The sequence below is a fragment of the Diospyros lotus genome, chromosome 13 (assembly GCF_014633365.1).
Source record: "Diospyros lotus cultivar Yz01 chromosome 13, ASM1463336v1, whole genome shotgun sequence".
In the NCBI taxonomy this organism is placed as follows: Eukaryota; Viridiplantae; Streptophyta; class Magnoliopsida; order Ericales; family Ebenaceae; genus Diospyros; species Diospyros lotus.
In genome coordinates, this window is record NC_068350.1 from 11,981,740 (window position 1) to 12,009,359 (window position 27,620).

A 27,620-nucleotide genomic window follows, 5' to 3' on the forward strand; every position below is an offset into this window, starting at 1 on the left:
GCACGTGGAAGCTACAGTAGGGACGTATCAGCGCGCGCCATGTGACAGCCAAGGGCTGCCCACCGCCTTACATGAAACGGCGCCGTTTTGGGCACCTGAAACTTAATAAAAATCAGCAAAACCCCCACTGTTTGCTTTAATCACACACACACCCCACGTTTCTTTTATTCTTTATTTCACTTATACCTCCAGATTTTCAACAATTAATTTCCCACTTCTCAAATACAAATAATTCAATAATCACTTTAATTACAATAATTAATAATTATTAATAATTCTTAAATAATTTAATTAATTACATTTAATTCCTTATTTTCCTCAAAACCACATAAATAAATATTTCCACTTAAATTCCCAATATCCTCAAACACCGATATTTATAATCATTATTTATTTTCAAATTTTGAGATATTACAGTTTGATTTCAAAGTATGAAATAAATTTTATAAATGTTTATATAATTAAATACTACTTTTATAAGTGAAATTAAAACTATTAAAAATTTTAATTTTTAAATCTTTAAACTTATATGTTCTAAATTGTGGTTTATAAGTGAAATTTGTATTTTTTTCAAAATATTTGTATATCTTAGATATCAATTAAATAAATATATTTTTAAAATAAACTGGTCGAATAGTTAAGATTTTTGAGACTAGCTCTGACTCGATTCATTTTAACCTAGTTCATGGGTTGAGTCAAGTTTTTCATTTGGTTAAAGAGTAACGCCCGTATTTTATTAATTTCAAAAATAGTTAAATAACGCGGACTTGTTAAACAATGGCAACATGATAACCACTTTGATGTTCCTCTTAATAAATTAAAAAATTAAAGAGATAAATTATTCAGTATTATAAAAAGTATAAAAAATTAAAGGGATAAATTATTCAGTATTATAAAAAGTAAAAAAAAAAAAAAGAAAAAAGAAGACGTCATCATAAAAAGCAATAAATTGTTTTATAACAATCCCCTAACCTAACCTAACAAGAGTCAAAGTACTAAATCGTTTCCCCATATTTGATATATTCCTGTCCGCTTACGGTTTATCCAAAGCAAATATATTTCAATTTATAGTACAAGATCATGGCGGAAAACGCCCACCGTTAACCGGTGGATTCTTTCTTTCTTTCTTTCTGTTCACATCAGGTCAGTCGATCGAGCAAAGTTAGGTATTTGCTTTTCGAGGCCTCTGATCACTCTCATTTCCATTTGTGAATTCTTTGTCGGAATCGAGAGAGTCCGGTTACTTCCAAGGTACTTCTCCACTTTCTGTGTCGTGTAGTGTTTGTGAGGACGGATTGGTATGTTAACTCAGACCAGATTTGATGGTATCAAGGTTCTGTTTTTATTTGAAGATTCTGTAGTCAAGTGCCAGATGTGCATTATATTTGGACTCTTTGGGCTGGTGTTTAACTATCTTGTCATAACCTGCCATCGTATCGGTCTCGTGTTTGTGTTAGGGCAACTGTTCTTAAGTTGAGACGTTTCTGTTTGGCTTTTTAGGTAGCTCAGATGCTTGCATGTAAGTTTTTCTTTGTTTCTGACGACCATGAAATTTATCTTCTTTTTTTTTTTTTTTTGGGCAGTAAATTTCATATTTACGTAAGGGGAAAAAAGGAGTAGCCGTAGTTAGTGAGACTTGAAATCAACTGTTGAAAGCTGAACAAGTTTACATGTTCTGTTCGTCAAAACCCATTTTAACACTTCTTCAGCCTTTTCTGTCAAGGGACAGCCCCTCCTCTTTGTTCTTTTATTTGGATATGATTCATATGCTTAAGGTTTCTGATTATGAAATGCCTAAATTTGAGACCTGACCATGCTCCCTTTCTTTTGGATCTTTCATTTAGTCTATAAATATACTAGTCAATTCTACAGAGGTGCTACACTAAAAATCTACTTGCAGAAGAACTTGAATATTGTGTATGATAACTCATTGTGAATTCAAATGATTAAAGATGAATAGCTGCTCACATGTTTTATCTTTCAGTTTGGCAAAGGATGGAGATAATTGTATGAGGGACAGTCTTTAGTTCAAGAGGATTATGGAGTTGCTATCCCTGTTCCCCCATTTTGTAACACGGCCACCAACAACTATGTGGTTGTGGTCCTTGTGCGGCTTCTTACTATGCATGCTACTTAATGTCGGGGGAATTCTATCAGCATCCTCTTATTTGATTGGCCTTGGAAGCTATGATATAACAGGTCCGGCAGCAGATGTCAATATGATGGGATATGCAAATATGGAACAGACTACTTCTGGAGTTCACTTTAGACTCCGAGCTCGTACATTCATTGTGGCAGAACCTCAGGGAGATCGTGTAGTATTTGTGAATCTTGATGCCTGCATGGCCTCACAGATTGTCACGCTAAAAGTTCTTGAAAGGCTGAAAGCGAGGTAGATATCAATCTTGCTATGACTTAGGTGAACTCATATGGGTGTAACTAACAGAGTGCAAAAAGACACCTGCTGGACCTGCAAAACATTTGCAATAACTGAAAAGTGTTTTGATCTTTTACATGGGTATCACTCCCTTGGTGCATTTCAGTAATAGATTTTGGATAGTTACATCATGAAAATCAGTTTGAAAGGTGTTTTCCAGTAGATATTTCTGAATTTACATTGTTATATTAGATCAAACTAAGGAATGATTGCTTGCACAAGGAAAGCAACCCTAGAGGTGTTAGAATTCTTAATTAGAAATTGCTTGAATATGCAATTTTTTCTTAAAGTTCTAATGTGGGCTTTTGGCCTAGCGGTACAATGGCAGGACATCCGGATGAGTACGAAGAGATTTGTCATCGTATAATAGCTTGGCGGACTAGTTGTTTGAATGGGAAGATAATGAGGGTAAACGAACATATAACTGATTTCCTCAACACCATCGAGGACATAGTAATAGATTTTCCCCCCATATCTGATGACCAATATTTTGATAGGCAACCTTGACATTGGACGAGCTATGTAATTGAAATATTACGCCCTAATTGGAGGGAAGTGGCACAAATAATTTTAGACGAGGATGCTCCTCTAACTTGCCATCAATCCACCAAACTTTTAGTATAGGAAAACTTGAGCCTAAAGAAAACCCAATGGAAGAAGATGAAGAGCCGAAGGAAGAGACAGAAGAAGAGGAAGAGGAACTGCAAGAAGAGCTAGAAGAATGGGAAGAAGAATTGGACGAGCAAGAGGAAGGACATGAAGAGCAGAATATGTCCCATCACTCAAGCATGGACCTCTTCTTCGAGACCGACGAGGAGAAGTGAATCAACCTACTGAGAAAACGAAGAACTAGAATGGAGTGTGACCCCTAGGAACCTCATAATTTTTATCATTAGAAATTACTAATGAGCTTCGTATGAAAGGAGTAGTATGATGTGTATTGAGGTTCAATGAATGCAATTATCTTTATCTTTCACCTTGCAAGTTGAGAATAACTAATATGGTAATAACCATGAATGATTCAAACAAGAAGGGAACTTGTAAGGAGAAATCCCAACAACTAGAGCAACCGAATGGACCGCATGGGGCAATTAATGGAGAACATGCTGGGGTATATGCAAGGACTCCAACTTGCGAGCCAAAGATCTGACGTCTTCGAACGTAACTGAAAGTAAAACCCTTCAATATTTAGGTGCAAGACAGGCACCGACCCAAGTGAAAATGAGTTTTGGTTAGAAGAACTGGAACAACTGTTGGATCATATTAGCTGCAACGATGAGGAAAAAGTCACTTGTGCCACATTCATGCCATGGGATGAAGTAGATCAATGATGGAAGATGGTTAAAAGAAATCTTGAAGCCTTAACACTTGCCTTAGGACACCCATGATTGTTAAATATGACATGACATTGGCCCCAACTCTCACATGGGAGAGATTTAAAAAATTGTTTAATGCAAAGTACTTTTTAACTTGTTGGAAAATAGAGAAAGCTTAGACGTTTGTGAACTTACTATAAATGAACATGTTTGTGGCCCAATACGAGGCAAAATTTATTCGGTTGATCAAATACATGCCCTTATATGAAAAAGACGAGATTGAAAAGGCTTGTAACTTTTTGGAAGGACTATGATTGGAACTCCAACAAGTAATGAGCGACTGCCCTTTTCGTATGCTCCCATTTTCAATAGATGAGCGACTCTCAAAGTCGAGATCATTCTCTTTTCTTGTGATCTTCCTTAACCTTGGAACTAGGCCTTTACTTCGTTTGGTCCCATCAAGGTAATTGTCTTGGTTTAACAATCTACCTTGGCATCATATTTGGATGGGAAATCCATCCCAATGATGATGTCAAAATCTTGGATCTCTAAGAGATTTAGGTACGCTAAGAATTCAATGTCTCCTATTGATACCCCACAACCCAGACACACCTTTATGGTTTCTAAAGTTTTTTCCATAGTTGTAGTGATCACCATCTTGTACCCCAGTATTTCAAGTTCCACTCCCAAGTTTCTTGATAAGGTGTGTGACATGAATGAATGCATAGATCCTGAATCTACTACTATATGTACAAGGGTACGAAAAATGAACATGGTACCTTGAGTCACGACCTAGTTGTCATGTGCGTCCCCCTTGGTTAGGTTGTAGACTTGACTGCATTAGGTTCCTGTGAGTTCCTTCATTTTCCTCACCTATTCCAGTTTGAGCAAGCTTGGGAAATATGACCCATCTCCCCATAGTTGTAGCACGTGGTTGAGTTTCTACATTTTCCTTGGGTGCTTCTTCTTGCAAGGGTAAGGCTTGCCCCCTCCTTTCTTGAAGTCTCTCCCTTGCAATCCAAGCTTTTGTTTGAACTTGCCTGTGTTGATCCTATCCTCCGTTGTTCCCTCCTCGAGCATTCCCATCCTTGTGAGGTTCGTTTATGCCATCGTTGCCTTGAAAACCACATTGGCGTAGGATTGTACGTGGACTGTGCTCATTGATTATAGGAGCTCCGATTGTTGTCCTTCCAATAACTTGCAGGCATTTTTAGTCTTGTCCTTTTCATATAAGGGCATGTATTTGATCAACGAGTAAATTCTACTTCATATTGAATCACTTACATGTTATTCGTCCTACCATAAGTTCATGAATGCTTAAGCTTTTTGAGATTTCTCTACTTAAAGTACTTAGCATTAAACAATTCTTTAAATCTCTCCCAAGTGAGAGTTGGGTTCAACGTTGTGTCATATTCAATGATCTCAGGTCCTAGGGTGGGTGGTAGTGCTTCAAGATTTCTTTTGATCATGTCCCACCATTGGCTTGCTTCATCTCATAGCATGAATATGACACAATTGACTTTTTCCTCATTGCTACAACCAATATGATCTAGTTGTTGCTCCATTTTTTCTAACCAAAACTCACTTCCACTAGGGTTAGTGCCTGCCTTACCTTGGAATACTATAGGGTTTTGCTCTTGGTAACGTTCGAAGACATCAATTCTTTGGTTTGCATATACCCTAACATGTTCTCCGTTAATTGCTTCATGGGGTCAATTCGATTGCCCTCATTGTTGGGATTACTTTCGACGAGTTCTCTTCGTGTTTGAACCATCTGTGGTTAGTTATTACTAGGTTAGTTATTCTCAACTTGCAAGGTGAAAGATAAAGACAATTGCATTTCATCGAACCTTACTACACATCTGTCATGAACCTAGGGTTCATAACAGGTTTAAGAAGTAATTGGGAAGGAATTGAGAGAGTTAGATCTGAAGAAATGGAGAGAAATTAAGAAAGAACAAAATAGAGAGGGAGATTGGGAATAACCGAGAGAAAAAGAGAGAAATTAAGAGAGAGATTAGAGGGGGTTTGGAGGGAGATTGAGAGGATTCAAGAGAGGGAAATGAAGTACTCAATTATCAATTCAAAAACATCAATCTTCCATCCTCAGCTGTGGCTTATATATATAGCCTAACAGCTTTCCACTTGCACCCATGTGCAATGTAACAAACAACCTAATTGCCTATTGGCTAAAGACAAAGCCCTATAATAGAAAATACAAAAGTAAATGTAAACTCCTACTATTATATTTACTAATCTAACCTTGGGAAATCCATAGTGTCATGACAACATCATATTTCTCCTTTCATATGGAGCTCATTAGTCGTTTCTAATGATTACATAAAAAATTTGAGGTTCCGAAGGGGTAACACTCTGTTCTAGTTCTTTGTTTTCTTAGTAGGTTGATTCGTTTCCTCCTCGTTGGCCTTGAAGAAGACATCCATGCTTGAGTGATGAGACATATTCTGCTTTTCAGGTCTGTCTTCTTGTTCTTCCCATTCTTTTGGCTCTTCTTCCTATTCCTCTTCCTCTTCTCCTAGCTCTTCCTCCAGCTTCTCATCTTCTTCCATTGGGCTTCTTCAGGCTTTGGGTTTTCCTCTATTAAAAGTTTGGTGAATCGGTGGTAGGTTAGAGGGGGATCCTTGTCTAAAATTATTTGTGCCACTTCCCACCAATTAGGGCTTAATATTTCAGTTACATAGCTCATCCGTAGAATGTCGAGGTTGCCTATCATGATATCGACCATGAGATTTGGGGGATTCGTTACTATGTCCTCGATGGCGTCGGGGAAATTAGTTATATGTTCATTCACTCTAATTATCCTCCCATTCAAACGGCTAGTCCACCAAACTGTTATATGACGACAAATTTCTTTGTGCTCATTTAGATGTCCTACCATTCTTTCGTTAGGCCAAAAACCCACATTAGAATTTTAAAGAAAAAATTGCATATTCAAGCAATTTCTAATTAAAAATTCTAACACCTTTGGGGTTGCTTTCCTCTTGTGAGCAATCGATTCCTTAGTTTGCTCTGATGCCAATCAATTCATTAGTAGGAAATTCAAGAATGTCGGAGGCATGAACTTGGTATTCCATATAAAATTGCCATCAGGAGTGGGTTTCAAATTAGGGATTGAATTTTGGAATGCAGAAATGGTCTAGCTTACTGAATAGTTGTTCTTATTTTTCTTTGAAGGTATGGAGACCTGTATAGTGAACATAATGTTGCTGTCAGCGGCACTCATACTCATGCTGGTCCTGGTGGTTATCTGGAATATGTGATATATATTGTGACATCTCTTGGATTTGTACGCCAATCATTTGATGTCATTGTTGATGGAATTGAGAAAAGCATAGTGCAAGCTCATGAGAATCTTCACCCGGGTTCAATTTTTGTGAATAAAGGTACAGAAAATGATTTATAATTCATCTCTTTTAGCTTAATCTTGCTTTCACAAACCTATTAACTAGATTTTCTTAGTGTTACTTGTCCAATCAAAACTGAGACTAGCTAGCCTGGATACCTTCTCCAGGTAGAGAAGTCCAACAGCTGACAACTGAACCCATCAAAATTAATATTGAACATGAGCAACTAGGTGCTTTCAAAATATGAACTTTGGTGTTTGAACGGTCAATGCTTCCATGGGGCTGGAGTTATTGTCTCCAGATTGTACAGTCTGAAAAGAAATCTATAAAAATTTATATCCTAATATAGTCAATCTCCTGATATTTATATTTCAGATGTAGTCAATCTCTTAATGTTGTTATATTTTGCTTGCTGAACACTCATTTTCTTAAATAATTATTGTATATTGTCTGAAGAAGCACTAATTCTCTTTATGACCTAGAAGTTGGCTTCTATTGCCTTTTGAATGTGGTTGTATTGTGGTGATGATCCTATTCACCATATGACTGATGAGTTCTGTGTTTTAAAGCAGTAGTCCTTCATGTTGTCATTCACCAGGCTGCCAAGTAGACTAGATCCGATCTTTCCTCCTTTTTCTTTTCTCTATTTGGTTATACTTCTCATCATTAATTGACATTCTTTGTTCCCTATTCTGTAAATAGGCTAATTGTTCATGATGGTTTTGCAGGAGAGCTCTTAGATACTAGTATAAACCGTAGTCCTAGTGCTTATCTCAACAACCCAGCGACAGAAAGGAGCAAATATAAGTACAATGTTGATAAAGAAATGACTCTTTTGAAGTTTGTAGATGATGAATGGGGACCAATAGGCAGTTTCAATTGGTTTGCAACACATGGAACTTCCATGAGCCGAACAAACTCATTGATTAGTGGTGACAATAAAGGAGCTGCTGCACGATTTATGGAGGATTGGTATGAAAATAGATCTTTCGCAAATGATTTTGGAAGTCTGAATTATGAGACAGCTGGCGATGTTAGAATCCCTCGAAGAGTGTCCAGCATAATTCCCAGCCTTCATAAAAACCGTGAGTTAACATCTACTATTGTCAGATAAGAGTTTTATTTGCACCTGCAAAATTGTGAGGGAAGCAAACCTAAATTAAGCCTGCTTCACTTAACTAAAAAGAATGAAGATTCAATTGGACTTGTTTTAGACATGACATTCCAACAGTTTTTTGGTAATTTTTGTTGCTATACATATTGTATATTTTACAATCATTCAGGCTCTCATTAGCTAGAGGGCTTGTTTGAATTTGCGTTTGTTTTCAATTTTTTATGTTCATTTCCAAAATCTTAAAATGAACACATGAAAATACTGTTTGATTTTGTGTCTAGTGTTAAAAAAATTAACCTCAAAATTGAAATAATGTTAAAAAATGGATACACCTAAAAGTTGTTTGTGAGTTGGTTTCAATTCCTTTTGCCATTTTCACTCACCAACACAACAATTTTCATTCTTATTATTCAAGCTTTTGTTTAATTATATTAGAAATATATTATTAAAATAATATAATGACATTAAAAATTGATTAATATATCACATTAACAAGAAAATAATATTAAAGAATTGATCAATGTATTATGTTAAAATTTAAGCAAGAAAAATCGTGTCTTATTTCCAACAAACTAGGACTCAATATATATACAGTTCTGAGGGTTAACAACCCACTTCCCACTTCTTTAAAAATAGAACACACTATTTAACCATCTAGTTTGAAACCAAACAAAAAGATAAAGATCAAGACTCAACCCACTTTTGACCATAACAACCAAATAAGAATAACAAAAAAATAATCAACAAATAAAGGATAAAACAATGAGACATAAACCCATCAGATAAACCTGATAAAACTGAGAAAAGATAAACTCCTTATCTCCCGACACTCCCACTCAAGCTGGTGAATGGATATCCTCCATTCCTAGCTTGCTTGTTATCCTTTGAAAAACTGCACCCGGAAGGCCTTTAGTGAGTAAGTTTGCAAAATTGCAAATTGATTTCTCGTAGACACAAATGGGATACAAATTAGACCATTTTTCAATTATTCTTTTATAAAATGCCTGTCAACTTCCACATGTTTTGTGCAGTCATGTTGCATTGGATTGTGTGCAATATTAATAGCTGACTTATTATCACAATATAGCTTTATAGGAGCCTTTCACCTGACTTTTAGATCTTCTAGAATTATTTTTACCCATAACAACTAACATATTCCAAGGGCTATTGACCTGAATTTAGCCTTTGCACTTAACCTTGCCACAACACTCTGCTTCTTACTCCTTCAAGTTACAATATTTCCCCCTAGGAATGTGCAATACCCAGATGTTGATCTCCTGTCCATTATTGACCCTGCATAGTCAGCATCTGTTTAGACTTTAAGAGTTAATTCTTGTCCCCTTTTGAACAAAATTTCCTTACCGTGTACCTTTTAAGTAATGTAAAATTTGATGTACTGCTTTCAGGTGTATCACATTAGGATTGTGCATGAATTGACTAATAACTCCAACAGCATATGCTATGTTTGGCTTAGTATGTGACAGATAGATGAGCCTCCCAACTAGTCTTTGGTAGAGGCTCTTATTTGTTACTGCATCTTCTAGGTTGTCACCAAGTTGATGATTAGGCTCAATAGGGATTTCAGTAGGTCTGCATCCTAGCATACTTGTGTCTATTAATAGATTAGGAATATACTTTTGTTGAGATATGAAAATCCCCTGTTGAGAGTGAGCCACTTCGATACTCAAGAAATACTTTAGCTTGCCTAACTTCTTAATTTCAAACTCCTTTATCAAACACCTCTTTAGGCTTTCTATTCCTTCCAATTTATCCCCTGTCACTATAATGTCATCCATGTAAACCAATAAAACAATGACCTTTCCAGAAAACGAATGCCTTACAAATAGAGTATGATCTCCTTGGCTTTGCTTGTATCCCAAACTTAGCATCGCTTTGGTAAATCTTCCAAACCATGCTCTTAGAGACCGCTTCTAACCATATAGAGCTTTATTCAATCTACATACAATATCCTCTCCTGCTTTTGAACATAATCTTGATGGCACGTCCATATAGATTTCTTCCTCTAGATCTCCATGTAAAAAAGCATTTTTCACATCAACTTGTTGCAATTTCCAACTAAGGTTAGCTGCTAGTGACAACAATATCCTTATGGTGTTCATTTTTTGCAATTGGAGCAAAGGTTTCAAGATAATCTACACCATAGGTTTGGGTGTAGCCCTTAGCGACCAATCTTGGTTTATATCTTTATAATGACCCATCTGAGTTATATTTAACTGTGAATGTCCATCTACACCCCACTAGTTTCTTCCCTTTAGGCAGCCTTACAAGATCCCATGTCCTATTTTTTTCAAGAGCCTGCATCTCTACCTTCATAGCATTCCTCAAATTCTCATCACTTAATGCCTTAGATACTGTTTTTGGTATGGGAATGGAGCTTATGTTTGTAAGGAAAGCTTTATGACTAGGAGACAGATTTTTGTAGGACATAAATAGGTGCAAAGGATGCTTTGTGCAAGCTCTAGTTCCTTTACGATTAGCAATAGGAAGTTCACTATCACTTGAGTTAGATGGGTCAGCAACAGGTTCAATCTCATTACGAGAGGTAGAAGGAGAAATGATTACCTCATTATGATTAGTAACAGGACTAGGTGTTGATTCGGATGCTTGAACAGGTGCCAGATGAGCAATTGGTCCCTTTCTTCTTGAGTATACCTCTTGTATTTGTTCTTGGGTTTTGGTCTAAGTATTAGGTGTAGGTTGTAAGGGTGAAACAGTAGGTTGTAAGTGTGGAACAGAGGGGGGTAACGAGGATGGAAATTCAAGGAGGAAAAAATCTTTGTCCTTGTCCTCAATTATTGAGGTCTCCCCTTAAAGAGAATGCTGAGTAAAATATTGATTTTGTTCGGCAAATGTAACATCCACTGATACAAAGAATTTCTTGGTTGGTGGATGGAAACACTTGTAACCTTTTTCAGTAGGTGAATACCCCACAAAGATGCATCTAAGAGTTCTAGGATCAAGTTTCCCCCTATGTTGAGAGTGTAAATGAACAAATGCTACACACCCAAACACTCTAGGCATAAGGCCATTGGAAATTGAAACCGATGGAAAGAATTGAGAAAACAATGGAGTGGACTTTGGGAACTTAGGTTTCTCGAAGGCAATCTGTTTATAAGCTGAGTAGTAGTTAAAATGGCTTCCCCTGATATTGTTTTGGAACATTTCTTTGAAATAGGAGAGCCCTTGTAATAGTAAGAAGGTGTCCATACTTCCTCTCAGCCACCCCATTTTGTTGTGGGGTATTAACACAAGAGGATTCATGGATTATGCCTTTTGCTTGGAAATAGGAAGTAAGGAACTGATTGAAATAGTCCTTAGCATTATTAGACCGAATTCTTTTAATTTCAACATTGAATTGGGTCCTCACCATATTATAGAAAACTAGAAATGTGGAACTCACTTCAAATTTGTTCTTTAAAAGATAAACCCATGTGACATGAGTACAATCATCAATAAAAGACAAATCATCGAGCCCCAATGATGTTAGAAATGGGAGAGGGACTCCATATGTCACTATGGATAAGAGCAAATGGAAGAAAACTTCTTTTCATATTAACTGGAAAAGATGTTTTCTTATGCTTTGCGAGTTCACATATATCACATTGAAAGTCCTCTTCAACTAATCCTTTGAACAATAAAGGATACATCAATCTAAAAACCATAGTTCTGAAAGGCGCGAGGCGCACGAGGCGAGGCGCGCCTTTGTGAAGCGAGGCGCACCTTTTAGGAAAAAAACTCAAAATCTTGTAAAATCATAAACAACTATCAAATTATCAATAATAACACATTCATATCATTCATGATTCATTATCTTCAAATTCTATAAACTAACAACATCAAAGTTAATTCATTCATCATGCAAATTCTAAACTAGAAACATCATCAAAGTTCAAACTTAAAGTCTCAAACTTTACCAAGTACCAATTATAATGCAAAGTTCTAAACAAACACATAAACACTACAAGTCCACAATCAATATAAAGAAGTTTTTTAATCAATCATCATCAAGGAGATCATCAACATCAAGGTCAATATCTTCATCATCCCCTTCATCTTCTTCTTCATCTCTCAATTCTTCTCCCTCTTCCAAGTCTTCATCATCTTCAGTCCCTGCCTCACTTTCCTTCTCCTCTTCAATCTCCTGAGTTACTCGCCGCTTTGAAGTCGAAGCCGAAGTTGATCCCAATTGTGATCGAGTTTGTTTAGTTCTAAATTGATAACTAGGCTCTCCAACTTCTGCAGCCGCAGCAACATTACTCCATGTCAACCCATCCCCAACGTCATCTGGAAAAACAATTTCATCATCTTTATTATTCTCCTCATCAAGTTTTCCAGTCAACCATTCATTGCTTTCATCAATGTCGGTCAATATGATAGGGTCAATGGTATCACGCATTTGATACCGACGCCTCAATGCTCTATTGTATTTTACAAACACCAAGTCGTTTAAACGAAGTTGATCAAGTTTGTTTCTCCGTTTAGTATGAAGCTGCAACAATTTATGCAAAAACATACTAAGAATAAGCTGCATGAAACAAACCAACTACTAATAAAAATTGTAAGTGTTATATATATGTACAATGCACTTACATTTTCAAACACACTCCAATTACGTTCACACCCAGATGAACTACAAGTCAAGCTAAGAATTTTAATTGCAAATTTTTGTAACGTGGGTGTTGACATTCCATATGAAGCCCACCATTCAGCTGTCCAATAAAATTCATGGGTTAGTTATTATCTATTATCTAGAATGATTATATATATAATGTAATATATATATATATGTGTGTGTGTGTGTACCTGGTGATTTCTCAGCTCTCTTTCTAATAGCCATATAGTTTCTAAAGAACCCATCTACATTGTTATACATAGAAAGCTCAGCATCAATTTAGTCTTAAACCTTTATATCTGGATTTAACTTTCTAATGCATTCATATAAGCTAATCATGATCTTTGGATCTATACGTTTAGCCTTGTAGAAATATTTTGGGTTCAAGTACCAACCAGCTGCGTGCAAGGGGCGATAAAGCTGAACATCCCATCGATTATCAATGATCTGAAAAATGGGTGCATACTTCTTTTCATCCCCATTAAAAGAGTTAGCAATCGCTTCTTTGGCCCTATCCATGGCCTCATATATGTATCCCATAGCAGGCTTCTTCTCACCATCCACTAAGCACAATACACACACCAATGGACCAGCCACCTTTAAAGCAAATACAACATTGTTCCAAAATGAAGGCATCAAAATCACTTCTATAACCTTTTTAGCCCCCGCTTCTTTTACCCACTTGCTTGTCATTCACTCCTCAGAGGTAAACATCCTTCTAAGGTTGCTTTTCAGACTATGCATCCTGCCCAAAGTGATAAAGACAGTTGCAAACCGTGTTTTTGCAGGCCTCAACAACTCTTTCTTGTCAGTAAATCTTCTAAGCATGTTTACTAGACCCGAACGAGTATAGATATAGCTATTCACCATAACAGTTCTCTCAAATGTCTTCTTCATATTAGGCAACTTGAAAATATCTTCCAACATTAAATCCAAGCAGTGCGCTGCACATGGTGTCCAAAACAACGTAGGATATTTTGCCTCCAAAAATCTTTCTGTTATTATTTAGAGTGAAATTAACAAGATATTAGTAAATAATAAATATATAATGAATATTCAAATTGTTCTATTTATAAACATAATACAAATTACAAAAATGAATTTCATACCTGCTAAAACATTGTTTGAAGCACTATCAGTGACCACTTGCACCACATTTCTTACTCTAATCTTTTCCACACATTTACTTAATAATTGAAACATCTTTTCCCCAGTCTTTGAATAACTAGAACCATCAACAGACTCCAAGAACATACTTCCTTTAGGAGAATTGACTAAAAAGTTAATCAATGTCCTTTCCCTCTTGTCTTTCCAGCCATCTGACAAAATGGAACATCCATATTTGGCCCACGCCTCTTCATGATCTTTCATCATTTCACGAGTGGCTTCCACCTCTTGTTTGAGAAGGGGAACCTTGACTTCATGGTAACTAGGCGGCTTCACATCCGGACCATACTGACCAACTGCTTCTATAAATACTTTAAAACTGTCATATATCATTGCATTGAATGGAATGTCTGCATCATACATCCATCGTGCAAAGCTTCTACAAACTCGAGCTCTTAACTCTTTTTTTGCAAAATCATGCTCACCCAACCTTGTTTGCTTTCCTTTGCCCTTGCTTTTCAACACATTAACTTCTGGGTCTTTAAGAAAAACATCAAGTGGACCCTTTTGTGTTGGCCCTTTAACACTACCAACACTACTAGTACCGCTTCCACTTCTGGTAGATACATTAGGTCTTTTTCTACTTTGAGGCAGCGGCTTATCATCATCATCATACCCTTCACCAAATTGAAGATCATCATCTAATGATACTATATTTCGCTCATCCCTGTTATTTTATTTCTTTTGCATGTACTCTCCAATCTCTTCTTTTACTGATGGAGGACATTTTGGATAAGCTTTAGTATTCATAAAACCGCCCACAAGATGTTGTTTCGCCCGAAATATACCACCTTTTGTTACTTTATGACAAAATTTACATGTGGTGGTATTTCTATCATTAGGATCAGCTTCAAAATAATTCCATGCCGGGTCCTTTTTGGAAGTGGTTGACGACATTTATTGTGCTGTTGCAACACAGTTCCAATTTCCACAAAATTCTCCTAATGATAGAAATAAACTATAAAGACTTAAAAAAAATTTCAGCAACCAGTTGCCAGCAAAATAAATTAGGCAAAAATGCAAGAAATAAACAAATAAAATACAAGTAAAGAACTTACAATATAGGAGAAGACGTGGGCAGACTCGACAGAGGAGAATAGAAGAAGAGGGCGCGGCTGGAGAGTGGAGAGGAAAGGAAGAGGAAGATCAAGGGGTCGTGGCTGGAGAGGAGAGGAAGCTGGAAAGGGCACTGGCAGGCACGGCTGGGGCTAGAGAGGAAGAGGAAGATTGAGTGAGCAGCGAGCTGGAGAGGAGAGGAAGAGAGGAGGCAGGAGCGGCTGGGGCTAGAGAGGAAGATCGGGCGAGCTGGAGAGGAAGAGAGGAGGGGGTCGTGGTTGGAGAGGAGAGGAAGAAGAAGATCGCTGGAGAGGAGAGGAAGAGAGGAGACAGGCGCGACTGGGGCTAGAGAGGAAAAGGAAGATCGGGCGAGCGAGCAGTGAGTTGGAGAGGAGAGGCAAGCGCGGCAGATGCTAGAGTCGGGAGGAGTGAGGAGCGACTGGGCTGCAACATTTAGTTAGAAGACCTAGGTTTCATGAGGCGTGCCTCACGCCCTAGCGCCTAGGCACGCGAGGCGAGGGCCTCGACTCGGCCCAGGCGAGGCGCCAAACTGGCGCCTTAAGGCGCCTCGCGCCTAGGCGCGCCTTTGATAACTATGCTAAAAACATTAAAAGATGGATGACCAAAGCGTAGGTGTTGTAACCAAATTCTTTCTTTTCCTGACTCTGACGACTCAGTTAGAAAAGATAGTGGGGAGAACTTAGTTGTCCTATTCTCTTGTCCACTTTGTTTCTCAAGATAGTAGGGACTCTCTTTCTTTCTAGCATGCCCAATCATCCTCCTCGTGTCTTGTTCTTAAATTTCACAATAAGAGGGATGAAAAATCATCCTACAATTAGAATATGTGGTGAGTTTTTGGATTGAAACAAGGTTAGTATACAACTTAAGTACATGCAGGGCATTCCTCAATATAAGAGAGTCATTAATGTAAACATCTCCTTGACCAGCAACTGTAGTTGTTATACCATCAGCTATAATTATCTTCCTATTTCTAGGACAGGGGGTACATGAAATAAATTTTTGGGAGAAACGGGTCCTATGATCTGTGGCCCCTGAATCAATGATCCAAGCACCTGAGAGGGTAGTATTTGAGGCATTTAAAGCATGAGAGAAAGAAGAAATACTTGAAAAAGTTAAGGTATAGGTACGTAATTTGTTTGGCTTCTCTAGGGATCCAAGTAACTGTTTCAACTTTGTGATTTCTTCCTTATTAAATTTAGTCAATGATTATGTAGAATCCCCTTCCCTAGATTGTTGAGTGTTTGCCACATATGCCTGCTCTACTTTTTGCTTGCCTGATGTCCCTTTCTTCTTAGCTTGGGATTTGCCATGTAGCTTCCAACATTTATCTATGGTATGTCTAGGTTTCTTACAATAAGTACACCACAATAGATGTTTGTTTGACCAAGACCCATCTGGTATTCTTTTAGGCTCACCTCCTTGTTGTTTAGAACTGGAATGATGTAGGGTCACTTTTCTTATCATTAGAGCTAAATTATCCACCGTAGGAGTCTCAAGCATAACTCCTCTCCTTCCTTCCTCAGCACAAACAATAGCTAGAGTCTCATTTAGAGATAACAATTCTTCTTTCCCAAAGTATCTATACCCTTTCTGCATCAAAGTCAATATTTAAACCAACAATAGATTCACAAATCCTGTACTTTTCAACAAACCTTCTTAGAAGGGTTGCATCCTCACTGCAGGTCTTCTTGATGCACCGATAATAATCCATCTCCTGCCATAAAGTCTGTAGGAGATTGGAGTATTTAGTGATTAATTGGTTTTCTTGCTTTGTAGCTGAGATTTTTGTTCTAATCTCATAAATCTGGGTTGTATCTCGAATTTTAGAGTAAGTCTGCTTAATAGCATCCCAAATTTCTTGAGTTGTGCTTAGGAACATGATAGTGTCACTTATCTCCGGAAGCATAAAATTCCATAGCCAAGACATTATCATAAAGTCTTCTTCATCTCAAGCCTCAAAGGTAGGATCCCCTTTTTTAGGTTCAGTGCCGAGCAAATGGCTTAGCTTGCCTCCTTCTTTCAAGAACGTACAAACCAGCTAGGACCATTTTAAATAATTCTTACCATTTAGCCTATAGGTTGCATGAATATTTTGTAATTCTCTAGTTGGAGTTGTACTTTTGTTATCTCTATTGATAGTTGCTGTAATAGGTGCCTCAAATACATCATTAAATTCTGTTACAGTAGACATGGTCTCTAGATGGTACTTGCTTGATCTCTTGAGTCAAAAAAATGGGGATAGAATTTGATCTTCCAATAGTACAAGTTTGTAGGGCTTAAGGACACAAAGGATGGTAGTATCGATTTTAGGAACGAAACTGCCTACAACTTTGATACCATGTTAAAACTTAAGTAAGAAAAATTGTGTCTAATTTCCTGCAAATTAGGACTCAATATATACGCAATTCTGAGGTTAACAACCCACTTTTCTCTTCCTTAAAAATATGACACACTATCTAACTGTCAGAATTCCGATTCTGACAGGCGTAACTCCTCTTGTTGAGAGGAATTTTAGAGAATGAACCAGAAGGAAAAGAGAGAGAGAGAGAGAAATGGCAAGAGAGAGAGAATGAATATATTGATAATTATCTAGATGCCTTGGAAGGATGGCATTAGAGCTATATATACTGCTCCCGCACACCCTTAGGCTCCAAAGGCCACTTGCCTTATTTACAAAATTTGAAATCAACTTGCTTAACTAATTCTGCAATCAACTAACAATCACTAATTACACTTGAGCCTCCTTATTCCATCATTCTTGTGACAATTACCCTCCCCTTCAGCAACTGATTGAGTAACTAGGGAATGTACTCCCAAGTGTTATTCTTCGGATGGAGATTAGACCACTGGACCAGGACTTGCATCAAAGGTGCCCCATGTCGGTGTATGATTCGCCTATCCACAATAGCGACAGGCTCTAGGGCCTCCGTGGGATTGAGTAGGAGAGTTGGTGGGGTAGTGCTAGCTGCATGAGTCCCTATAGACTTTTTCAATAGCTAAACAAGGAACACTGGGTGTACTTGGGGCCAATGTTCTAAAAGGCGCTAGGCACCAGACTAGGGCCTAGTGCCTAGGACGCCTAGGCGGTACATAAAAAAATTATTTAAATAAATTATATATATATAGAGATTATATATATATAAATCTATCTTTATTTATAGATATATAAAATTATAAACACATATATATGATATACTTATATATTAATAGAATTATTATATTATATATATAATATTGTTGCATATATAAAGGGGATTAGGCCACGAGAGGCGATGGCAACGTCGCAACAGAGAGAGAGAAAAGGTTGAGACTTAGAGAAAGAGAGAGCAAATCTCCTGCAAGCGTCGATGGCAACGTCGATGGCAACTACAACTAAAGGGAGCAAGCGGCGGCAACGTGTGACGAGAGGAGACACAAAGAGAAAGTGATGAGAGACGGTTGGTGACGACGGCAATAGAGAGAGCAAGCGGTGGCGACGAGATGAGAGAGAGAATTAGTAAGGGGGAAAAAACCCTAAATCTTCTTAGGCACCGCAACAGAGAGAGCAAGCAGCCGAGGCAGCCCATGCGGCTAGGTGGCCGCCCTGGCCGATTAGGCGGCACTCGGCATTGATTAGCCATGCCAGCGCCTAAGGGGGCCGATTTGGCCAAAATCGCAGCGGCTAAGGGCTGCCTAACGCCTTGGCAGCGCCTAGGCGGCCGCCTAGGCCAATTTTTAGAACACTGCTTGGGACTTCGGGAGTAGCTGCAGTTTGTAAGCTACCTTACCTATCCTCGATACAATAGGATAAGGGCCAAAGTATTTTGGACTCAATTTGGAGTGCTGACCTTGAGTCAAGGTTTGCATGTGAGCCTTTCTAAACTTTAGATATACCAGATCTCCTACGTCAAACTCCCGGTCAATCCTCTTTCGATCAACAAACTGCTTTGTGCGGTTTTGAGCACTGGCTAATTCCTTCTTCAACACCCGCAACACTTGTTGCCTTTTTTGTAAGTAGGATTCCACCGTCACTTCCCTAAGTTCCCTTGCTATTGCTGGCAGTAGAGGGGGTTTATACCCATATAAGGCCTCGAATGGGGTCATCTTGATACTGATAGCACTGTGGTAACAAGAATTGTACCACCATTGGGCTAAGGATAGCCAGTGATGCCATCCCTTAAGCTGTAAGAAAGATAGGCATCTCAAGTACGTTTTGAGGCACTGGTTCACTTGTTCAGTATGCCCATATGATTCTGGGTGATATGCTGAACTCATATGCAACTTAGCTCCCAAACTCTTGAATAGCTCCTTCCAAAAAAGGCTGGTAAAGATTTTATCTCTATCCGAGACTATGGCTTGGGTAACGCCATGTAGTTGCACTACTTTGTCGAGAAAGAGGCGGGCCACCTCCTGAGCTGTGAAAGGATGCGTTAGGCCAATGAAATGGGAGAATTTAGTGAATCTGTCAAAGACTACTGGTATGCAATCCCGTCCTTCGGCCTTAGGTAATCCCTCCACAAAATCCATCGAAATATTGGTCCATGCTTGGGTAGGAATGGGAAGCGGTTGGAGTAGTCCAGGATGGGTCACTGTTTCGTGCTTACACCTTCTGCATGTATCACATTTTAACACAAATTCCATAACGTACTTCCTTAACTTCGGCTAGAAGAACATTTGCTTTACCCTTTGATAAGTGCCCTGCACTCCAGAGTGACCTCCTAGTGGAGAGCCATGCAGTGTCTCCAAAATCTTGCCCTTTAATTCCTCGTGATCTTCCACTACCAATCTTCCTTGATATCTCAGTTCTCCATTCTTTAGGGTGAACCCCAATCTTGAGATGGGGTTTAAAGTGAGTTGCTCCATTATCCCCTTAGCCCATTCACCGCGTGCATAGCTATCAGTGACCTCCTGATACCAGTCAGGTATAACTGCTGTGATGGAGGTCACCATTGCTTCTTCAACACATCTGGACAGTTCATTTGCTGCCTTATTCTCTTTTCCCTTTCAGTATTAGATAATGTAATCCAACCCCATTAATCTCACAATCCCCTTTTTTTGTAGATGCGTGTGTAGCCTCTGTTATAGGAGAAATTTGAGACTCTTATGGTCTGTTTTTATGTTGAATTATCCACCCTACAAGTAGTGACGCCATTTATCAACTGCAATTAACACCGCCATCAGCTCCTTGTCATAGACATTGAGCCCTTGATGCCTCGGGCTCAAAGCTTTGCTAATGAAAGCTAGGGGTCTCCCCTCTTAGGATGGTACTGCTCCTATCCCAATGCTGCTAGCGTCAGTCTCCAGCGTGAAAGGCTTGGGTAAGGGCTTCACTCATTGCCTTCTTAAGCTTCCCAAACGCCTCTTCTACCTTCTCATCCCACCAGAACCCTTCCTTTTTCAGCAAATTGGTGAGAGTCCTGTTGATTGCTCCATAATCCTTTACGAACCTTTTGTAGTAACTTGTGAGGCGCAAAAATCCTTTCAAGGCCTTTATTGATGTGGGCCTCGGCCATGATAGCATCACAACTATTTTTTTGGAATCAGTGCTAACTCCTGCACCAGATATGACATATCCCAAGTATTCTACCTTTGGTTGGGCATAAGAACACTTAGACTTTTTAATAAATAGTTGATTGAATCTCAGGACCTTTAGAGCAGTTTCCAGATGGTTTACATGTTGTGAGAACGAAGGATTGTAGATGAGAATGTCATCAAAAAATAATAACATAAACTTACAGTGGTAGGGTTCAAATATGTGATTCATTAAGGCTTGGAAGGTAGCTGGAGCATTGGTTAAATTGAAGGCCATTACTAAAAATTCGTAATGTCCTTGATGAGTAGAGAAGGCTATTTTAGAGATATCATCAGGGTTCATCCGTATCTGATAATACCCTGATCTTAGATCCAATTTGGTGAATACTTTGGCATGTTTAAGCTCATCGAGGAGGTCTTTCATTGTAGGGATAGGGAATTTATTTTTCACGGTTTGGGAATTGAGTTGGTGGTAGTCTATGTAAAAGCACTGGCTCCCATCTTTTTTCTTGACTAATAGTATAGGTGAGGAATAGGGCCTTTAACTTGGTCGAACAATTGACCTTGCCAACATATCTTTAATCAGGTTCTCGATCTCTACTTTTTGTTTAGGGGGATATCTATAGGCTCAGATATTGATAGGTTTGGTGTTTGGTTTTGGAACAATAGAATGATCAAAAGGCCTGTAAGGTGGCAGTGATTGAGGTTCAGCAAAAAGGTCCTTAAATTTAAGCAAGAGTTTATTAAGGAAGTCTATTTCGTGTACCTGCCAATGTCGTGGTTGGGTAGTAATCTCCGCTTCCATTTGCTTAGTATTCCCTTCTCCATGTTCCACTGCCTCAATTGAAAACAGTTGGGCCACCTGAATCCATTTAGACTTTAATACCTTCTGCAACCTTCTCTCGGTAATCATCTTACAAACTCCTGTTTCAGGACTCACTGTAAGGGTCAATCTCCTGCCATCATTTTCAAATGTGACTTCCATTGCATTGAAGTCAAAGTTGATAAGGCTCACACCCTTCATCCAGTCCACTCCTAGGACTATATCACAACCCCCTAACTTCAGTAATCTTAGATCAGCTTCAAAAGGCTCCCCATGCATCTCCCAACAAAACCCTTCACACGCAAATCGACACATCACCTTATTGTCGTTGGCTACCGTTACTGACAAGGGTTGAGTCCCTGTCAATTCACACTTTAACTTTTTGGTCGTCCCCTCATCAAGGAAGCTATGAGTGCTTCCACTATCTATTAAGACCATTAGTCGGTGGTCCTTGGATTTCCCTTCCACTTGTATATTTTGTTGTTGGCAAGTCCTTAGAGGGCATGGAAAGATCATAGTTATCAGGAATGCGGTACGCTTTTGTTTGTGGTATGGGTTCAAGTACGTGGTACTTCACCTAGGTAGATATGTGGTACGTAGGGGGTAGGCTTAGTTGGTGTGCTATTTTGGGACGTGGTATGTTTGAAAATTTTGCTCGGTTCATTCTTTACATTATCAAATTCATATATTCAATAAGTTTAAATATTTAGTAGCTAGTAATGAACGTATTTAGTGGCTTGTCTACCACTATCTCGTGGTTGTTGGAGTTATTAACCCCTCATCTTCAACTCTTAATTTCTTATTTGGAGCAAAAAATTTGACTATTTGGGGCCCATAAATTGGAAACCTCCCTCTTTGTAAGGGCCCACTGCCCAGGCCCAGTCACCCACCCCCTCCCCCTCTATAAAGCTTCACTCCTGCCCTTCTCCCTTTCTTGCTTTCGTTGATTCGCTCGATGCCTTGCCTCTCTCACTCAATCACTCCCTCCATCGCCCTCATCCTTGCCCTTGCCCTCGCCGTCGGCGGCTCGCCCTCACCTCTCACTACTTTGTCGCTTGCTGCCTCTCTCTCCTCTCACTATTCCAATTCGTTGATTGTAGTGTCTCAGTGCGTGCACCGCTACGAACCAGTTTGAAAATGTACTGCGAACTGGGACACACGAACCAGTTTGTGGTTCTTAAGGGAGGAGAACAAACCAGGTAATTATGGGAGAGATATCTCTATGCTTTCTTCCCCCTTCACTGCCCTGATGAAGCATTTCTTCCTCTTGCTCCTCCATATCTTCATCTCCTTCTATGGGTAGGAGTTGCCTTCTACATTGATGTCCAAGAGTATACCGATCCCTGCAACGAAAGTAGAGTCTTGCTCTCCTCCTTTGTTCTGCGAACCTCTCGCTATTCAGAGGCACGAGGGTTAAGGCAGAGGATTGTCCCCTGCCTGCGTTCCTTTGGATCATCTTATTTCCTTCTCTTCCTAATCCTCTATTTCCCATCTGAGTCATTCCCACATTCAGGGCCCTCATCTGCCCTCTTTGTTTCCTCATTAATGCCTTTTTCGTTAGCTCCTGTAGCCTCGCACATTCCGCGACTTGCTTAATCATTCTTGGGTGCTGCATTTTGACAGTGGGCCTTAATTCTTCGCTTAACCCACTCACGAAACTGGAAACAAAATACCCCTCGGTCAGGTGGGGGTATAGAATGATCATGAGGGACTCCTCAAATTTCAATTGATATGCCTGGACCGTTCCTTCCTCTCAGAGCTTATTGAACTCCTCAACCACATCCAACATATTCGAATCTCTGAACCTCTTGCAGAGGTCCTCCACAAATTCCGCCCACCGACATCCTTCCTTAGTCCCGATCTATCCTTGAAACAATGCATCCCTTGCATTGTTCAAGTAAGCCATTACAAGTCACGCGCTGCTACTTCGGCACCCTATAGAAATTGAACATGCTTTCACACCTACGCACCCACCACCTCGGGTTCGTCCCATCGAATATTGGTATTTCCAGTTTAGGAGTTGGAAATCCATGCAGATGGGAAGCTATGTGATTGCTTTGCCGCCTCTCCACGTGATTCTCCTCTACCATTGTCGGATCACCCCCAAATTCAGAGGCACCTTCTGTGTAGGAAGGCAGATCATGGCCAGGTAAGATGGGATATGATCTCTCTCAAGGAGGGAAATTTGATGAGAGCCTCACCTGGTTCTGGCTTGTGACCATGCGGATAAACATTTGCATCTGATCACGTAATTGGTTGTGTTGTTCCCGATTTCATCCCTCCATCGTTACATGGCGCTTCAATCATCCTTTCCACTACTGCCATGGACGATTCCAGACCACCCATCCGTATTTGCATGTTGGACATTGCAGCAGTGACTTGCTGCAGTTGAGCTTCCATTTGTTTCATTCGTGTGCTGTCAGCCATGGTGAATTCCGGTGAGATCACGGCCTAAGATTTGCTCTGATACCAGATTGTTAAAATTCCGATTTTGACAAGCGTAACTCCTCTTGCCAAGAGAAATTTTAGAGAAAGAACTAGAAGGAAGAGAGAGAGAGAGAGAGAGAGAGAGAGAGAGATGGCAAGGCGCCAAAGGCCACTTGCCTTATTTACAAAATTTGAAATCAACTTGCTTAACTAACCAACCAACATTCCTGCCTCATTCTACAATCAACTAACAATCACTAATTACACTTGAGCCCCCTTATTCCACTATTCCTGTGACACTAACTACCTAAACTGAAACCAAACAAAAAGATAAGGATCATGACTCAACCTACTTTTGACCATAACAACCAAATAAGAATAACTAAAAAATAACCAACAAATAAATGATAAAACAATGAGACATAAACCCATCGGATAAACCTGATTAAACTGAGAAAAGATAAACTCCTTATCTCCCGACATATTATATTAAAATAATATAATTATTAATGGTTTTTTTTTCTGTAAATTATTAATGGTTATTAATATATCATAATAATATTATAATTACATTAAAAAATTGATTAATATATTACATTAACGATATAATGATATTAAAGAATTGATTAATATATTATATTAAAATAATATAATTCTTTATTGCAGATAAAATAATTATACTTAAAATTTGAACACATACAAAAATCAAATGATGTTCTGTTTTTGTTTATAGATGACAATTGACAGCAAAAATCAAACAACAGGTTCAATTTTCAATATTCTAACTAAAAACAAAATCAAAGGGGCCCTAAGATATCAGATTCTGTTTCTGACCAAAAGCCTCCTTATGTGTGTATAACTCACCGTCAACACTTTGTGAGTTCTCCACCTTTGCATTCTCTGTTTGAAATAGAAAGAAAAATCCATTCTTCGCCATCATGAGAAAGCAGGAGTAGAGGAAAGGTGTTAAAATTGAGCGGTCTGGTGCATTGACTGAACTGCATAAGTTGAATGCACAGTATAGCATCTAAAAGATTTCCTTCAATTTCGTTGGAGACAGAATTAAATAGTCATTCTTAATTTGGTTCTTACATTACAGGTAAAGAGTTGATGGAACTTGCATCTTCTTTCCAGTCTTCACCTGGAAAACCAGCAACAAAAATTTCAAGTGTTGCTAGAAGGGTAAGAAGTGCCCTTAGGCAGGCTGACAGCCCGCAATTTGTATCTGCATTCTGCCAGTCAAATGTTGGTGATGTTAGCCCAAATGTACTTGGTGCATTTTGCATGGACACTGGGCTTCCCTGCGATTTCAATCACAGTACCTGCAACGGGAAAAATGAGTTGTGCTATGGACGAGGCCCAGGGTATTAGTATTATTGAAAACATTCAAGTTTCTTTAAGCATAAAATTTGCATTTGTGCTAATGTAGACTTAAATATCTGTGTGCCATGTTCATGTGGCAGTTACCCTGATGAATTTGAAAGTACACGGATCATTGGACAAAGGCAATTTAGAAAAGCTGTTGAACTTTTTAATTCAGCTTCTGAGAAAATAAAAGGAAAGGTGAGCTACCGGCATACATATGTTGACTTCTCCAACCTTGAGGTCACAATCCCAAAGGTAGGAGGGGGGTGTCAGGTGGTGAAAACATGTCCAGCTGCAATGGGCTTTGCATTTGCTGCAGGAACCACAGATGGACCTGGAGCTTTTGATTTCAAGCAAGGAGATGATAAGGTGAGAAGTTTCCAGGTCATAGGAAAACCAACATAACACACTTAAATGATGCAGTGTGTAACTCATGGAATAACCTCGTTTTCTGGCACTGTCTCAGGGAAATGCCTTCTGGAAACTGGTGAGGAATTTATTAAAAACCCCAGGCAATGAACAGGTCAAGTGTCAACATCCAAAGCCTATTCTGCTTGACACTGGTGAAATGAAGGAGCCATATGACTGGGCAGTAAGTTACATCATCTCATTTTGACCTTCATATGAGCATGGAAGCTAAAGTTGGAACATCTAGTCCCTACACAGGCAGTCTCCACTAGAATAGAACTACATTATATTGATCATGCTGGAACTATTACCAATGTTTTAGTTTGATTATTCTGTTAAAGTGGATCTTTAATATCCTTGGTGTTAGTCATGAGCAAGGACCTCTATCACATCCTTGAAACTCAGAATAGCAGACAGAAAGTTCAGGTAGCAGGATGAATTGGCTTTTTTGAGTTCTGTCTCTCTCACACACAAGTGCATGCGCACGCATAGAGCTTATACTTGTAATAAAAATCTCTGATCAGATAGGGGAGAAAAGAGGCTCTTTGAAAGTTCCAATTTGTAGTGAATGATAGCTTGAAGTGTCTTAATTATATATCCTTGTGATAATTTGGCCAATGTGTTATGATTCAGCTACTGAGAAACATGTACGTACTTTTTGCAGCCTTCGATACTTCCAGTTCAGATATTGCAAATAGGGCAGCTTGTTGTGCTCAGTGTACCTGGAGGTTGTTGGGATGCTTCCATTGTCTTGCCAGTATTTTCCCCTTTTAACTCACGACTAATACTGCTTTTTGTCCCTTACAGAATTCACAACCATGGCTGGCAGACGACTACGAGATGCTGTTAAGATGGTTCTAACTTCTGGAGGCAATGGAGAATTTGATAGCAATGTCCATGTTGTCATTGCAGGGCTGACAAATGCATATTCACAATATGTGACCACTTTTGAGGAATACCAAGTGCAGCGCTACGAGGTTTGTATGGCAAATTGCTAAAATTCTAGGATGAAGATTTTGCACCAGAACCTACAATTACCCATATTCTTCTTAGTTATAATAGCATGCAGTTTGAACTGATCAGCGTTTTTCAAATTTGAAAAAATGCAGAATTACATCAACAAATAAATGTTGACATGGATGCTTTGATTTTCAGGGAGCATCTACCCTTTATGGTCCACACACACTAGACGCCTACATTCAGGAGTTCAAGAAACTAGCAGCGGCCCTTGTCAGTGGTCAAAAGGTCGAACCCGGCCCACAACCCCCGGATCTTCTTGACAAGCAAATCAGCTTACTCCCGCGAGTAGTTGTTGACATGACCTCTCCTGGCGCGAGCTTTGGCGATGTAAAAGCCGATGTTCCTTCAAATTGTACCTTAAAGAGAGGTGACGTGGTTGCAGTCACCTTCTGCTCTGCTTGCCCGAGGAATGACCTCATGACGGAGGGCACGTATGCGCTGGTCGAGCTTCTCCAGGGCGGAGACACATGGGTTCCAGCATACGATGACGATGATTTCTGTCTTCGTTTCAAGTGGTCGAGGCCGGCTAAACTCAGTCCTCGAAGCTTTGCAACCATAGAATGGCGAATTCCAGATTCAGCAGTTTCAGGTGTGTACAGGATAAGCCATTTTGGTGCTTCTAAACGGCTTTTTGGTTCAATCCACCATTTCACAGGTTCATCTAGTGCCTTTGTAGTGGCGTAAGAGTGAGTGCTACCACTTGTACTTACACATCTCCTTCAACTTCCAATTCTTCACTCCCGGACGATGGTTTTAGCTTCAGCCTTCTGTTGTATCTGTCCAAACAAGAAGAAAGCAACCTCGTTGTGTGACTTAGTTTCCGTTCGTCCGGCGGCTTCCTGGTGGTGTAAAATTTTGTTGTCGTGGGGATTTCTTTTGTAAAAAAGGCCTCTATAAGAATTACCTTCAAGGAAAAATAGTTAGTTTTGTTATATGTGTTCGGTTCGTAATTAGAAA

General features: G+C 39.2%; 1 protein-coding gene across 1 annotated transcript; it reads left to right on the top strand.

The window, feature by feature from the left end:
- Positions 1-1,013: 1,013 nt before the first annotated feature.
- Positions 1,014-27,595, top strand: LOC127789170 (neutral ceramidase 2). The gene is made up of 10 exons (XM_052317980.1): positions 1,014-1,251; positions 1,985-2,392; positions 6,949-7,157; positions 7,847-8,203; positions 24,970-25,234; positions 25,334-25,604; positions 25,702-25,827; positions 26,308-26,371; positions 26,451-26,620; positions 26,799-27,595. The coding sequence occupies exons 2-10, from the start codon at positions 2,040-2,042 to the stop codon at positions 27,345-27,347; spliced, it is 2,364 nt and encodes a 787-aa protein (XP_052173940.1). The 5' UTR covers positions 1,014-1,251; positions 1,985-2,039; the 3' UTR covers positions 27,348-27,595.
- The last annotated feature ends 25 nt before the right edge of the window (positions 27,596-27,620 follow it).